General features: G+C 44.5%; 1 protein-coding gene across 8 annotated transcripts in view; it reads left to right on the forward strand.

The window, feature by feature from the left end:
* The window catches only part of DPF3 (double PHD fingers 3), a 263,952-nt gene that overhangs the window by 176,725 nt on the left and 71,807 nt on the right, over positions 1 to 15,420 (forward strand). For all 8 annotated transcript variants that reach the window (XR_014466298.1, XR_014466299.1, XR_014466297.1 and 5 more), the window contains exons 4-5: positions 12,386 to 12,510; positions 14,766 to 14,861. Coding sequence is in view for 5 of the 8 variants with exons in the window: in XM_083167316.1 (XP_083023442.1) it covers positions 12,386 to 12,510; positions 14,766 to 14,861 (221 nt within the window). In the remaining 3 variants the exon portion in view is untranslated. The remainder of the gene's footprint in view (positions 1 to 12,385; positions 12,511 to 14,765; positions 14,862 to 15,420) is intronic.

The following is a 15,420-nucleotide window of genomic DNA, read 5'->3' on the forward strand; positions in this document are numbered from 1 at the left end:
CACAAGGATAGCTTTGCGCTCTCTCTATCTACTGCAGGGGATCTCAAACCCCAACCTGTACATGTTTTTCAGGTAACCCGGTAGGTGCACAGGTGCATTCATTACTCATCGACATTTTAAAAGATCCACAGGTGGAGCTAATTATTACACTTGTGATTCTGTGAGGGGGGGTTCCTGAGGACAGAGTTTGAGAACATGTGATCTTCTGTATATATTTATAATTGATAAAACACATTTTTGCATGAGGCGCTGAAAGAACATTCATCCCCCCCCCCCCCTTAATCTTCCGGGACACTTTCCAAGCACTAATGTACTTTATTTCCCACTGACGAGGATATTGAAGCATCAACCTGGTCTCCTTGAGAAAAAACAAAACCTGCTGATGGTTGTTTTATGCTTAATATATAGGGGTTCAACACTATTCCCCACCTCTGCTTTTATAAATACCAGAGAGCAGTGATTTTATATGCATACTTTTGAATAATATGCTCACAACACACACACTAATATATAGATATAATACTAGAGCTGAGAATGTTATGAAGGTACTGTGCAGGAATATGCAAATACTGCAGCCACTTATATTTGTCTTGAGATGTCCACCGATGGCTTTGCATTCCCAACAGCTTTGTACAAAGGTGCAGCTACAGATTATCAGGCTTCTATGTGGCCACAAGGGCACCCAGCATGGCTACAAGAAGTAAGCCACTGGTATTGCATATGGGAATGCAGTCGGAGGCTGAGACACACCCCCAAAAACCGTCCCCATACGCCATCACAACTCCTTACTGCCCCCAGATGGTCCCTGATTGTCAATCACTTTGCGAATTAATCCTTTCTGTGACCACCATGGCATTGTGCCACTTAGTTGCATGCCCAGAAGAGCACCGGCACTTTATGCACAACATTGCACGTCCTGATGAAAAGGCCGACACGGCCTTGAAACTTTGACGACTACAATGTATCGACACCAACTATATTAAAAACTTTTGATCTCTACTAAAACCCGTGGAGTGCCGCCTCATTACCAAGGGCTCTGCCATAAGCCCCTGGTCTGCTATATATATATATCACACATTAAAGTTTGTTGCTTCATTGGTCCTTTAAGGATTTACTTTTCACAAATTATCCCACAGAGCATGATGTGTCTTTATCCCTTTTGTTAGATATCCCTACACACCGCGTACATACAGTATTATGGGAAATGCCCGTCTGTCAGCAAGATCTGCACAATTTGATTCCAAATCTGAACAAACAGCTGTACTGGGATAGTATGTGACAAGACTCCAATGTGGACCAATTATGTTACCAGCCAATCTCTCTCCCGCTGCTCCTGTCCGAATGAGGCATTATAGCCTCCACTTCCTTCAGGCAGTTTAAATATTTTGTCAATTCATGTCTCACTAGGTGAAATTATGGTGGCAGATTAGATAAATAATAACAGGGATAAGCAGCAATCCAGACCAGATGCTGTGAATGGGGAAGGACCAGTGGCGTAAGTTTGTCCCAGTTGCCCGGAGGAAAGATTAATATTGGTGCCCCCCTCCCTCTCACACACACAACCTTAAATTTTACATTATATATATTTTCTGAAATGTGTGTGCTCTATATAGGTATATATATTTAGAGAGAGATAGAAAGAGAGAACACATATTTCAAAACTCCATTACAAAAGAGATATTGACAGTTTTCAATTAACTGATTTAAACTTGAAGGGGGGGAGAAGTGCCCCCTTGGGAGCAGGAGCCCGGTGGCAGGTGCCTCCATTGCCTCCCAGAGTTCTGCCTCTGGGAAGGACAGTAAATCTTACCCAGTTTTAAAGGGGAACGGATTGGTTTCTATTTTATTTTTACATTGGTTTCTTATTTTGCTGTGCGGTTAATACAAAATAGTCACAGCACACCCCTCAAAATGAATGTTCAACAAAGTTTCAGCTTTTTATCATATATGCAGTCTGGTCTTGTATGGTTTTTATGTTCTTACATCTGCAGCCCAGCACCACCCCCCCCTTCGCCGCCCATCGCATACATAATTATCGCATATGCTCTAACACAGGGGTGTCCAAACTTTTTGAAAAGAGGGCCAGATATGTTGATGTGAAAATGTTGACATGAAAATGTATGGGCGCCGACCATTCAGCCTGACTTTCTTTGAATCATTAATCACATCAGAATGGTCCCCCACTCTGCCCCCATTCACTATATGTCCCCCAGCATGCCTCCGTTCACTGTATGTTCCCCAGCGTGCCCCGCCTTCACTTTATGTCCCCCACTCTGCCTCTTTCACTGTATATTCCCATAAACTGCCCCTCCTTCGCTGTATGTACCCCATTCACTGTATGCCTTCCCACTCTGCCCCCATTCACTGTGTCCCCCAGCCTGCCCACCCTTCTCTGAATGTACCACATACTGCCTCCCTTCACTTTATATTCCCCTGCAGGAGACAGATGCTTGGGCTCCCGCCGCCGCCCTTCTCCGCTCCGCATATTACAGGAGCAAGCTTCTCCTTTGCTGCTCCCCCCCTCCCCACACACTGCTGTCACAGTGATCACGGTGGAGGGTGATATAAAGTTGCAGCAGCAGGAATTGGACACATACTCATCTGAAATACGGCAAACACGTCTCACGGTGGCAGCCGGCATCCCCTCACTAATGCAGACAGCAAGTCACTCTAGAGTTCTGTGCTGTGTGTCCCATGTCAGCCTCCAGCCGCCCGCTTCTGGCTGGAGGCTGCGGGCCTCTTGAAGTGACATCACGGGCCGCAATTTTCCCCCGGGCTGGACTTTGGACATGCCCGCTCTAACATATGCGATAATTATGGCAAAGGACAGCTTCCCCCTCCCTCCCTTATCTGGCGCTGCTGTGCTGGGCTCTCCTCCTCCCTGCACCCAGAAGAGGATCATAGTGCAGGGAGGAGGAGGTCACAGGTCCAGGCAGCACAGCTCTGTGCTGCCCGAACACAGGTGAGGGGGGGTCGGTACGGGGCGGCGGTGGGTCGGTGTGGGGCGCGGTAGAAGCCCATAGGCTTCTATGGGGCATCACCAGATTTTTCTGGTGAGGCCCCCCCCCCGTCGCGGTAACCCAGCGGGGGATGCTTAGAGCATCCCAAAATGCTGTAAAAACCCGATAATGGTGTTTTACCGCATTTTTTTTAATTTAAAGAATCTCTCCCTAAGTAAGGAAAGGGGCAAATGAAAGTTTTTGTCATCTTATCCCAAGTATGAAGCATTAAACAATGCTAGTTACACATTATCAGGTAGTCCCGATCATGGGAAGCAAGTGCGCATCATCCTTCCAGATTAGAATTGTTCTCACAAATCCAAGTGAAGCTGAATTTATGGGGTTACTGTAATTTTATTGGTCCATTTCTGCACATGTGCAGATGCAGGGTGCAAGCAGACATGGCGAACTACATCTCCACCATCCCGCTCCCACCTAGCAGTGCGGGAGGCAGCGGCAGGGGCCCATGGGAACACCCAGTGTGTCATGGGCATTTCCATGAAACCGCTGGGTGTTCCCATAGTAATCACCTTGTGATGCAGGAGGGCGGGCAGCTGATATCAGCGGATGTCAGCTGCCCGCCTGCTTCCCGCACAGGGCGCTAGCAGATCAGAGACACCATAGAGGTGTCTCTGATCCGCGAGCGCTGGAGAAATCATTTCATGGTCACCTACCATCTAATGATATCTCCCCTGCACCCAAGGCTGCGAAGGGATGATTAGGGAAATCACCATTCACTGCCGTGGCGGGGATCGCGGCGTGCGTGGCGGGGCAGCCGGAACTGTGGGCGGTGTTTAGTCCACACGCAACACTGCACATTTTGCAGCATTGCGTGTGGACCAGAATAAGGTTCCTAATCTCGAACATATTCTGGAGCAGCAGGGAAAGATTTTGTTTTATAATATTTTAAAGAAAATCTTTTTATTTTTTATTTTGACAACACAAATAGAGTATAACAACATTCAAAACACAATAAACAACAACAGTTTTGTTTGGCAATTAAAACATTAGGCCTGATTCAGACCTGATCGTTAATGTGAGAAGTCGCAGCGGACTGTGAGGAAAAAGCCGCCGCCCAGATAGAAAGAGAAGGTGCCGTTTGCTAAATTGGGAGAAGATTGTTAATGAGTCGCTAATCTCTATCCACTCCCATGATGCAGTTCACGAAGATTTAAATTATTTTTCCAGTCTGCGGTCATCGCTGACATCACAAACCCTCCTTAAAACGCCTGGGCACACCCACGATTTTTCAACCACACCCAAAATGCAGCCGGTTTATGTCCAGAAACACCCGATTCCTGTCAAACTGTGAGGTCACAAAAATTTTTTACGAATTGCAGCTGCGCAGGCTCCATGCAGCTGACACGCACGTGCAATCACTCCATAATTCTCTGAATGGCAAAGTCACTGATCAGCAATCAACTCTGAATCAGGCCCATAGTCAGACATTTGCAGAAAAAAAAGCACCAAAATTGAGGTGACAACTTTTTCTTGGGTTTTATCATCTCCTTTTCTTATTTTAAAAGGTATTCCGTGGTGGCAAGAAAAGTTTTCATAGATTGCATTTATATTCCTTTTCCAGAGCACATCAACCAGTTTTAGAATGTAATGCCATATGGGGGATGGAGAGGTCTCATCCCAAGTCTTCCTTCTGTAAGAAAGAAAAATCCCAAAATGTAAAGATTAATTAGAACAGTGCAGGAGAATACAGAAACTACTTTGGATTATAGACATGGGGGGCGAAATGTAATAGGGTGTGATTTTTGGACGAGTTCCAAACTCGCCAGAAATCGCACCTTTAAAAATCGCGTTTTTTGCAGCGAATTCGCATATGTAATGAGATGCGAATTAGCGGCAAAAAATGCGATTTGCCGCGATTTCGGGCGATTTTTAGTCATGAAAATGTGCGCATTTTCAGTCATGAAAATGTGCGCATTTTCATAAATGCGATTTTGTGCAAAAAAAAAAAAGTTTTAAAAAAAACGGCGTGGGGTCCCCCCTCCTAAGCATAACCAGCCCCGGGCTCATTGAGCCGGACCTGGTTCCAAAAATACGGGGGGACAAAAAGCATAGGGGTCCCCCGTATTTCTGAAACCAGCCCCGGACTCTTGGACCGGTCCTGGTTCCAAAAATACGGGGGACAAAAAATCTGGGGGTCCCCCGTATTTTGAAACCAGCACCGGGCTCCAACAGCCCGCGGTGTCATGCCACAGCCGGGGGACACTTTATACAAGGTCCCCCGGCCAAAACATGAGCACCGTTGCTGGTCAGCCTTGGACGGGGTACCTGGAGGAGTGGGGACCCCCCCAATAAAGGGGTCCCCCCCCCCCAGCAGGGCTGAAGCCCGGGGCTGTCACCGGCGTCCGTGGCCAGTGGACGCCGGCCTGATGGGGTTAAATCCATCATACGTTACATTGCTTTATACCGGAGAACTACAAGTGCCAGCAGACCTCCCCCGCATGCTGGGACTTGGAGAACCACAAGTCCCAGCATGCGGGGCATTAATGGGCCCGCTGGGACTTGTAGTCCACCTGTAAAAAGAATGTTTATAAAAAACACACACACAGAGAAGTAAAAGTTTATTACACACACACACCTCACTTTTACACCAGCGTTACTTACCATTCCTGGATCCAGTGCTGATCTGGCTGCTTCACAGCCGGCTCCCCCCGCACTGACAGGCAGCGGGGAGAACCGGCTTTCTCCGTTGCCTCTAACAGCTTCTGTAGCGCTGTCCGAGTGCTACAGAGGCTGAGAGCGCGATTGGCTGAGCTATGCGTCTCCATGGAGACGTATCGGCCAATCGCGCTCTCAGCCTCTGTAGCACTCGGACAGCGCTACAGAAGCTGTTAGAGGCAACGGAGAAAGCCGGTTCTCCCCGCTGCCTGTCAGTGCGGGGGGAGCCGGCTGTGAAGCAGCCAGATCAGCACTGGATCCAGGAATGGTAAGTAACGCTGGTGTAAAAGTGAGGTGTGTGTGTGTGTAATAAACTTTTACTTCTCTGTGTGTGTGTTTTTTATAAACATTCTTTTTACAGGTGGACTACAAGTCCCAGCGGGCCCATTAATGCCCCGCATGCTGGGACTTGTGGTTCTCCAAGTCCCAGCATGCGGGGGAGGTCTGCTGGCACTTGTAGTTCTCCGGTATAAAGCAATGTAACGTATGATCGATTTAACCCTATCAGGCCGGCGTCCACTGGCCACGGACGCCGGTGACAGCCCCGGGCTTCAGCCCTGGACGGGTGAAGCCTGGGGGGGACCCCTTTATTGGGGGGGTCCCCACTCCTCCAGGTACCCCGTCCAAGGCTGACCAGCCACGGTGCTCATGTTTTGGCCGGGGGACCTTGTATAAAAAGTGTCCCCCGGCTGTGGCATGACACCGCGGGCTGTTGGAGCCCGGTGCTGGTTTCAAAATACGGGGGACCCCCAGATTTTTTGTCCCCCGTATTTTTGGAACCAGGACCGGTCCAAGAGTCCGGGGCTGGTTTCAGAAATACGGGGGACCCCTATGCTTTTTGTCCCCCCGTATTTTTGGAACCAGGTCCGGCTCAATGAGCCCGGGGCTGGTTATGCTTAGGAGGGGGGACCCGACGCCGTTTTTTTTTAATAAAAACACTTTTACACATTTTTTATTAACAGGACCATGCACAGATCTCAATGATCTGTGCATGGTTCTGTCAAATTCGCCTGTCAGAACCTGGTCTATTTTTTTTGCGATTTTTGGTAACATTTACCAAAAATCACACCCTATTACATTTGCGAGTTGTATACTTTATAATGGGAAAACATCTGGATGCGAATTGAAATGTGACTAAAAATCGCACTTCTAAAAGTGCGATTTCGCGGTAAAAAGTGCGATTTTTTACCGCGATTTTCAACCTATTAAATGTGCGATTTTCGGAAAATGTGAGATTTCGGCCGTTTTTGACCCAAAATCGCACATGTCCAAAAATCACACCCTATTACATTTCGCCCGGGGGGTTTGTGGGGGTGTAATTGTGGTTTTTATCAGTGTAACCACTTAATGGAATCTGGTGCAAGAGACCTCTAACTGTGGGAAATGCATTTCATGCTTTGAGTAGGATTCATATCAATCAACCATCAGCTCCTGCCTGACATTTTTCAAACACAGTCTGTGACATAGCAGGTAGGAGCTGATTGGTTGCTGTTTGTCACTCTCCATTTTATCACTTTTGAATGTCACTCTCCATTTTATCACTTTTGAAGCTTAGGGCATCTGATCTGAATACTTTGGGTTCCACTTTTGGGTTGACCCAGGAGCAGACCTTAATGGTGGGGGACGCTGGGTTGGAGAAGAGGGAAACACTGCGATAGAAGACATCAGTGAAATGGGGAGAAGAGGAGGGACTGGGCTGGCGGAATGGGGGCACTGACCTAGTCTTTCTGCTACCATAAACAGCATGCCTCCCATCAGCCTTCGTATCTCTGCTGTGGCTGCTCAGCCACAACAGAGATACAAAGGCTGATGGAGGCATGCTGTTTATGCCGCTAGGATCTGGTCATCTGTCCAGAAGAAGTGTCTTCCAGGGGAGCGGTTCACTGGGAGGAAACTGGTGTTGTGCCCAGCCTTAATAATCCACCAGTCAGCAGTGTTATTGGCTTTGGCACGACCCCTATTAATCCACCAGTCAGCAGTGTTATTGGCTTTGGCACGACCCCGTCTCTGCTCCATCCAGGCAGTGTCTGCACATCAATGGACATTAGAGATAGGCATGTTTAGAGGGGTGAAAGTTCTCTGGTTGCAGATTCCTTTCCACCACCAGCAGCTCCTGGACCCTGTTCTGTGGTGCAGCAGAGGAGTGGGAGGGGCAGTAACATTATATATACCTCCCAACAGTCCCGATTTTATCGGGACAGTCCCGATTGTCAGGGCCTGTCCCGATGTCCTACCCGCGGGCGGCAGTGTCCCGCGGTGTGGGGGGGCTGTTGGGAGTCCCCCCCGTCAGCTGCTAAACAGCGGGGAATAAACGCTGTGCGCATGCGCACAGCGTCTATTCCCGCAGCCAGGGGGCTGGGGGCATGGCTAGAGGCTCACAGAGCCTCTGGGTCATGCTCCCATAGTGGCAAAATGGGGGCGTGGCCTCGCGGGGGAGCCGCGAGTATAGGCCATGCCCCAAATTAGGTCACGCCCCCCGAAAATTTCGGCGCGCAGCAGCAGCGTCCCGCCGGCAGAGGTACCACAGTTGGGAGGTATGATTATATCTTACCTCCCCGCCTAAAAATTTTGTGGCATCCCTGTACACCAGCATATATTGGTAAGGAGGCTACCACACCCAAGAATCTAAAATATTGTACTCAAAGGACCACCCTCTAATTCTCTGGAACTGTCTAATACAACAATTATCTGCATACCGCTTACACCCGCCAACTTCACCTAAACTACTACTGTGTAGGGTAGTAAAGAAACGTCGGTAGAACCACTTTGATACACTGAAATAAATGTATTCTGGTGTGTTTCAATGAACCCTCTTAAGATGTACATTTAAGCAAACAATCTTTAGAAACACATTTAGTACAGTATGTAGGGGACTCTTGGTTATTTCACAGTTAGTGAGTACAATAGTTATACATTTTTTCCTAGAACTCTCAATGGGTCAAGATGGGTGTGTTAATACAACACTTCTAAACATGGTAATAACAATTCTTCACTGTAGTGATTGTATTTCTCAGTCAGAATCTTTTGTCAAACAGGGATTAACATTGGTCCTATTTGTTGCTTTGCACTTTTGTCATTCATTTCACTACTACAATTTGTATAGGTTTTTGCTGCTTAGGTTTCATTCAAAAGCTTTTTTTCTCAACAAATGTGATAGTGTATACAGTTTGAGGCAACTCTGTGCTGAATAGTCACTAAGCCCTATACGTGTATGTTTGTGAGGGTGTATGTAACCCCCCATATACAGTATGGCACTCCGGTACCTGGTAATTATCAGGTGATTACTATCTAGGAAACTTGGACCATGAAGCAATATCTAAGAGACGCATTTCAGTAATTCCTAGAGAACCCCTTGGGTATTTTACATACCTGAAAACAGACACTTAAGCTTTGACTACAGTATATCGCAAAATCGCCAATTGTTACCACTCTAACAATCTTTATGGATAACCCTATATTCAGGTTTGGCCCACAGGTGTACAGGGGAAAACCCCACACTGCCGCCTTCTCTAAGGATCAGGTTCCAGACTGTGCACTTATGTTACACATACATAATGTATGTTACGTTATACTTCACAGACCTACATAATATATATTAGTTGCCTACCCTCCTGCATTCTGCAGGAGACTCCCTGACAGCAGCAATCTCCCTCTCTCCCTCATTAGTCTAATTTTACAAGATCATTCTCAGATGTGGGAGCATGCACCCACGCTTCTAGGAGCCACGTTCACAATCTCTCCATATATGGAATTAGACACGCCCTTTAAGTAGAGCATTACACACCCCTTAAATGGGGCGCTATGAAAAATTCAATGACCAACCATAATCTCCCTGAAACTAGTTTTCAAAAGTAGGCAAGTATGTGATATATTTTGTGTACGCGTTGCTGTTATTAATCTGGTATATTACTACATGCGTTCCAATGTTTTGGATTGCAGTTTCTGGACAGAGAGCCTTGTTATTATTTTGCATGTTCTAAAGAGGACAAGAAACAAAAAGACTCCACATGGGAAACAGACCAAGGTTCTCTTCTGGACATGAGGTTGTTTTTTTGAGGGCACAGCAGAGGCCTGGCATGTCTGAGATGCTATAGGAATGCAACATGATACAAAGACCCCACACACAGATACTAGACAAGGTTTTAGGATATCCGTCATTTTAGCCCTTCTGAGCGCTATCTTTTTAAAACATTACTTCGCGTTTATGCTCAATATTGTCAACTATGCACACTCCCACACATTGTTTATTCCCCTCTGTCCGCCGTCCTGCATGTTCAATGTTGACTATATTGTCAATTAGGCATGCAGCAGTAGGAGGCAGGTGACGTCACTGACTATATCGTTTACCGATATTGTTTAATGTGTACAGTCAATATTGTTTGCCCGGGACAATGGGGAAAATGCAAGGGTACATAACGGATGGTATCACTTATTGAATCATCTAGTGTGTATGAGGCTTTAGTCCAGGGATGGGGAACCTTCGGCCCATCCTGCTACTACAGTTTAACTACACATCCCAGCATACCCTGCTACAGTTTTGCTATTTGTCCATGTTAAAATTATTGCAAGGCATGCTGCGATGTGTAGTTCAACAACAGTTGGAGGGCCAAAAGGTTCCCCATCCCTGCTTTAGTCTGTAGATGCTAGGAGGTGTACCTGGAAGAGAGGAAGGGGCCTCTTTTGTGAATGTGCCAGAAGTTGGATCTGCAGAACTAGACCTGTTCCTATTTTTGCAGTGTTCCACGCAAACAGTGAAGCTGTGGAGGATTCGGTCAGATACAGTAAATCGCTGTATTTTATATGAATGATTATTCTTCATGCACGAATACTTTGGTTTTGTCTTTTTTTTTTTTTATATAGCTCTAAGTTATTTTATACTGCTTTGCAAAACAAGAGAGAATGATTTAAAAGTATTTTAATAATTCACAGAGCAGTAGCAGTATCTACTGTATGTGACATATTAACCAAGTCACTGGCAGTTTAGTGTTCCTCTCCATATTTATTTATTCTATTTTGGACTACCTGACAGGATATGGAAATTGTAGGTTTTTTAATACAACAGTGTAAAATGAAAAAATATGTCATGAAAATAACAATCACAATTGTTACAACAAGTTACATCCACTTGCTTAGCTCTGTGTGTACTAATATATATATTTATATTAGTACAGTAGTTGCTGTCTACATTTATTTATGAAGAAGCGTGAGTGCCACATCTGTATTGGATTTATATGTGACCACCTGCTGTTTGGGCTGAAGTTGGTTAATGGGGGCACCCGTTCAAGTATTCATGGTTGTTTGAGTGCTGGTTACTGGACTTTGTGTATATATGTGTGTGTGTATATATATATATATATATATATATATATATATATATATATATATATATATATATATATATATATATATATATATATATATATATATATATATAAATATAAAAGAGGGGTTGTGGCCCCGTCCTGCGCTTGTAAGTGAGCGGCACTACTCTAAAGACCCGCCGCTAGTGGGAGTCTGATGTGAAGAAAAGGGAAGGAAGATGTAGAGGTGCGCTCAAGGGGTGGTTTCACCAGTCCACAATTTGTAAAAATACAGAAAATTTATTTTTTTACAATAAAACAGTTTAAAATGTACAAGTCTTGAAATCGTTTATAATCAATTTCGTGGTTCAGTGCAAGACTTCAATCACAGGTGCAGCATGATCATATATATATTCTCTATCCAGCATTACTATACTGCAGTGATGGCTAACATTGACACTACAGCTGTTGTTGAACTACACATCCCTGCATCAGTTTTAGCATGGCCAAATAGTAAAACTGGTGCAGGGCATGCTGGGATGTGTAGTTCAACAACAGCTGGAGTGACAAGGTTAGCCATCACTGCTGTACTGCATACGATCAAGATCACTTGGTGACACAGCTGAAGAACGGACAGAGGGCTCTAACAGGCGATAATGACAGCAATACACAAACTGACAAGCCATAAGTTACAATCAATGTGTGTCAAGCATAGGCGCGCGCAGCACATTTTATTAGGGGGTGCACCATCAACCGGGTTTGTCTAGCACCACCTATTGGGCATATCTAGCACCGCCTATTGGGTGTGTCCAACACCGCCAATCACACATGCCTACCACCATCTATTGGCACTCGCCACACCATAATCTCCTGCCTTTTTCAGTTTTAATCTTCTAATTACTCTGTGTAACAGTACATGCAAATAATGTCAAAAACATATATGGATGACTCTGGTATGTATATGACAATGGTCTAGTCCAATTAGCAATGCAAACACATATAACTGATTATTGGACGCTTCTTTAAATGGAATACAGTTCCAAAAAACAAACATCTTTGGTAAAAGGTATTGCTAGCGGCAGGGATGTGTTCATAAGGGTGGGCACAGCACAGCATTAGGGGGGTGCCTGTGCACCCCTATCACTCAATGTGCGCACGCCTATGGTGTCAAGCCTTGCCCACCTATTATTTATACTACCTATGCTGACAGCCAAATGTCCAAATAGATGAAAAAAGTCGCCGTGTAAATAATCGAATTGTAAATGTACAATGTATATAAATATAACATGTTAAATATAGTGACAAAGTAAAAGCTACATATTAATACTAAGCTCAGCTACATGTCAATCTCTGTCTACTTCCGTCAGATGATCGGGGAATCATCTCTAATTTTCTTCTCTGTTATTCCAGAGGGAGATTTTCCTTTACGGAAAGATAATGTGATGTCAGAGGGGACCACACTAGAGGCCCTGCTGCGGGGAGAGGTACTAGACAAGAAAGATGTGAAAGATGAGGACAGCCTACAAGAAATCCAGGTAACTCATTTATAGGACCATGAAACAGATTATTTTATGCAAGTTTTCTAAATCAGTACAACAATTTGTATGCAGTTAAATGTATTGTTGTTACCAAATAGGCCAATAGTCCTGATTTGTACGCAGGGTCGGACTGGCGTACATGTGGATACTGGGGAAACCCCCGGTGGGCAACACTGGCTGTGGGCCAACCCCCTGCTGTATTCAGGTTGCAGACTGTGCACTTGAATTATACATTATGCATATATTACCGCTTACTGCACATGCACTGGCATTATGACCCAAATATATGTAGCACACTAGGAGTTAGATAGGGAGAGGTGGTCAGAGGAACACATCACACAAAGGGATCAGAGGAGCAAACGGAGACTGGGTCTGAGGAACACATGGGGAGGAGGATGACAGAGAAACGTATTGGGCAGGGAGGTCAGAGGCATGCTTCAGGACATATGGGAGGTGAAATGATACAGATGGAGCCGCACATTATTTATCGAGAATGGGGCACGCGTGCGTGAGATTCTTGCGCATCCCCATCTCTGGCGCACTGGTGGGTTAAATGCACCCAACGGTTCCATCTGTAGATGCATATGGGGCGAGAGGCAGAGGCACTCATGGAAAAGACTTGCCTATATTACTTATGACTCAGGGAGCAAGGTTAAGGAGGATCATTAAGGAGAGAAGGGGGATGGGACATATGTTAAGGATGATCTGTGATAATTTCCTGAAGCCTTCTTTGAGAGCACAGACACTGCAGTACAGGTTTAGAAACATGGTACCCGAAATATTAGGGACAATTCTGCACTGTTATTTTGGGAGTGACACAGGCATGTGTCCCAAAGTGGTTCATTCCAGTGACGTCAAACCGCTCTGATAGAGATAGCTAGCATTACAGCAGCCATTTTGTACTATTAACCCATATATGCTGGATAGTTATTAGTAATTCTGACATTGTTCTTGTGAAAGTAATTTAGACTTGCACCCACACTGAAGGATAGATAAGTAGCCTTCAGAAGACAGAATTGGGTACAGCCAGGTGCCGGGATGGGGAGTGTGTGGGAACATGACAGCTATCTTAGGGATTCAGCCTTTTCTTATCTAAGTGACATATAGAAACTAAATGGACAAACTGTTTTCTTGTTTTAAAAACATCTGCTGTACCGAATCGGATATTCAGTTCAGTTTGCTCTGGACACTAACTGCTTATAGTTTCGTCTCTGAACTCCCAGTCGACTGGAAAGGATTTTCATCTGTCAACTAAAGGAGTTATTTAAGGGGTTCATATCTCCATCAGCTCACATAGGAGGCTATACTCAGAAACTGTACTGTTACAGAGCATCTAAAAACTAGAGAAGAACGGGTTCCGTTTTACTCTGATTTACTCGGTTCTTGTCGCCAAAATAGCCAATCGTAAAAATCTGAAATTGTGCTATTGGCTGTAACGTGTTTTGGATAGCCAATAAGATCCCACTTTGAGATCCCAAAAAACTGAACCTGCTTATCTCTACTAAAAACGCACCAAGTCGTAATGTCATTGCACATTTAGATGCACGGATTTACACCAAGGAAGTTGTTACGAAGACTCCAATGGACTAGTTTCCATGTATGTCTCAGACTCAGCCCCATAGGGTACAACCCACATTACTATACAGGTTGAGTATCCCGTATCCGAGTATCCGTTATCCGAATTATTCCGAAAACCATACATTCCAGAAAGTGAAATTTTTTTTTTTTTTTTGCTAAAAACTCACTGGGGACATTTGTAACAGCACTACTGAGAACATGATATGTAACTGGCACTATATATGTGCAAGAAAATGATTGTTTGGCATTCAAATTCAATATCTGAGAGTACACAAATTTTGTTTCATGTTTTGAAACCTTGTTTTTTGAACAAATAAAATATATTTGTGTGCATTTTATGTGGTAATAAAATATATTTGTGTGTATTTTATGTGTTTATACAGCATACATGCAAGATACTTCAAAATACATGATTGAAATATTAAAATATTCCGAAATACGGAATAATCCGTTATCCAAAATTCTCCTGGTCCCGAGCATTTTGGATACGGGATACTCAACCTGTATCTTCCTGATTTGACCATATGTGGTGGATAGAACTTGTGGACACACACAAAAGGTGTCCAATCTGTAAATGATTCTTCCTGAGATAATAATGGGTTTCTGTACTAATACTTGTGCGCATGTTGTTTGTAATCTTGTGGGATTCTTTTTGTCTTTTTTTTTTCTTTTAGAGAGTTTTAGAAAATGATGAAAATGCTGAAGATGCAATTGGTGATGAGGACTTCGAGGAGGATATACCAAAAAGAAAGAATCGGAGCAGGGGCCGGGTGAGAAAGTCGCTGCTATATGGGAGCACATACTGTACTTTATTAGCATGTCCATGTCCCTAGCGGTGTGGTATTATCTGTAATTCAGTTGGGGCCAAATAAAGATTACCAATAATAAAAAAAGCATTTGAGAGGTTAGAAAATGTCAATATAAGTGCATAAAACCCATACCTGCCGTTTTCCTTGTATGTATATTTACATATATAAAAACATGACTCTAGAGTTTATCTTGCAGCCAGAGCTATTGCTTTGGTCTCTGCCCCTTCATACCTGTACGAACTCTAGGGTTGCATATACTGTGTGTGTGTGTATATATATATATATATATATATATATATACACATATACACACACTGTATATTCTTCCCCTGTACGAGACACAAACCAGTCATATACAGTAGCATATGGGCAACAGATTGTACGTTAAACTTGCATAGAATTATATCTACTGCTCCCCATCTTTCTTCATGGTCCAGCTGTGCCCGGCTGCTTCTGTGTCACCTTTTTTTTTGAATCTGTCCGTCAGTAATAATATCCTCTACACACAAGGTGACCATAC

The sequence above is a fragment of the Crinia signifera genome, chromosome 12 (assembly GCF_055691185.1).
Source record: "Crinia signifera chromosome 12, ASM5569118v1, whole genome shotgun sequence".
NCBI classification, from domain to species: domain Eukaryota; kingdom Metazoa; phylum Chordata; class Amphibia; order Anura; family Myobatrachidae; genus Crinia; species Crinia signifera.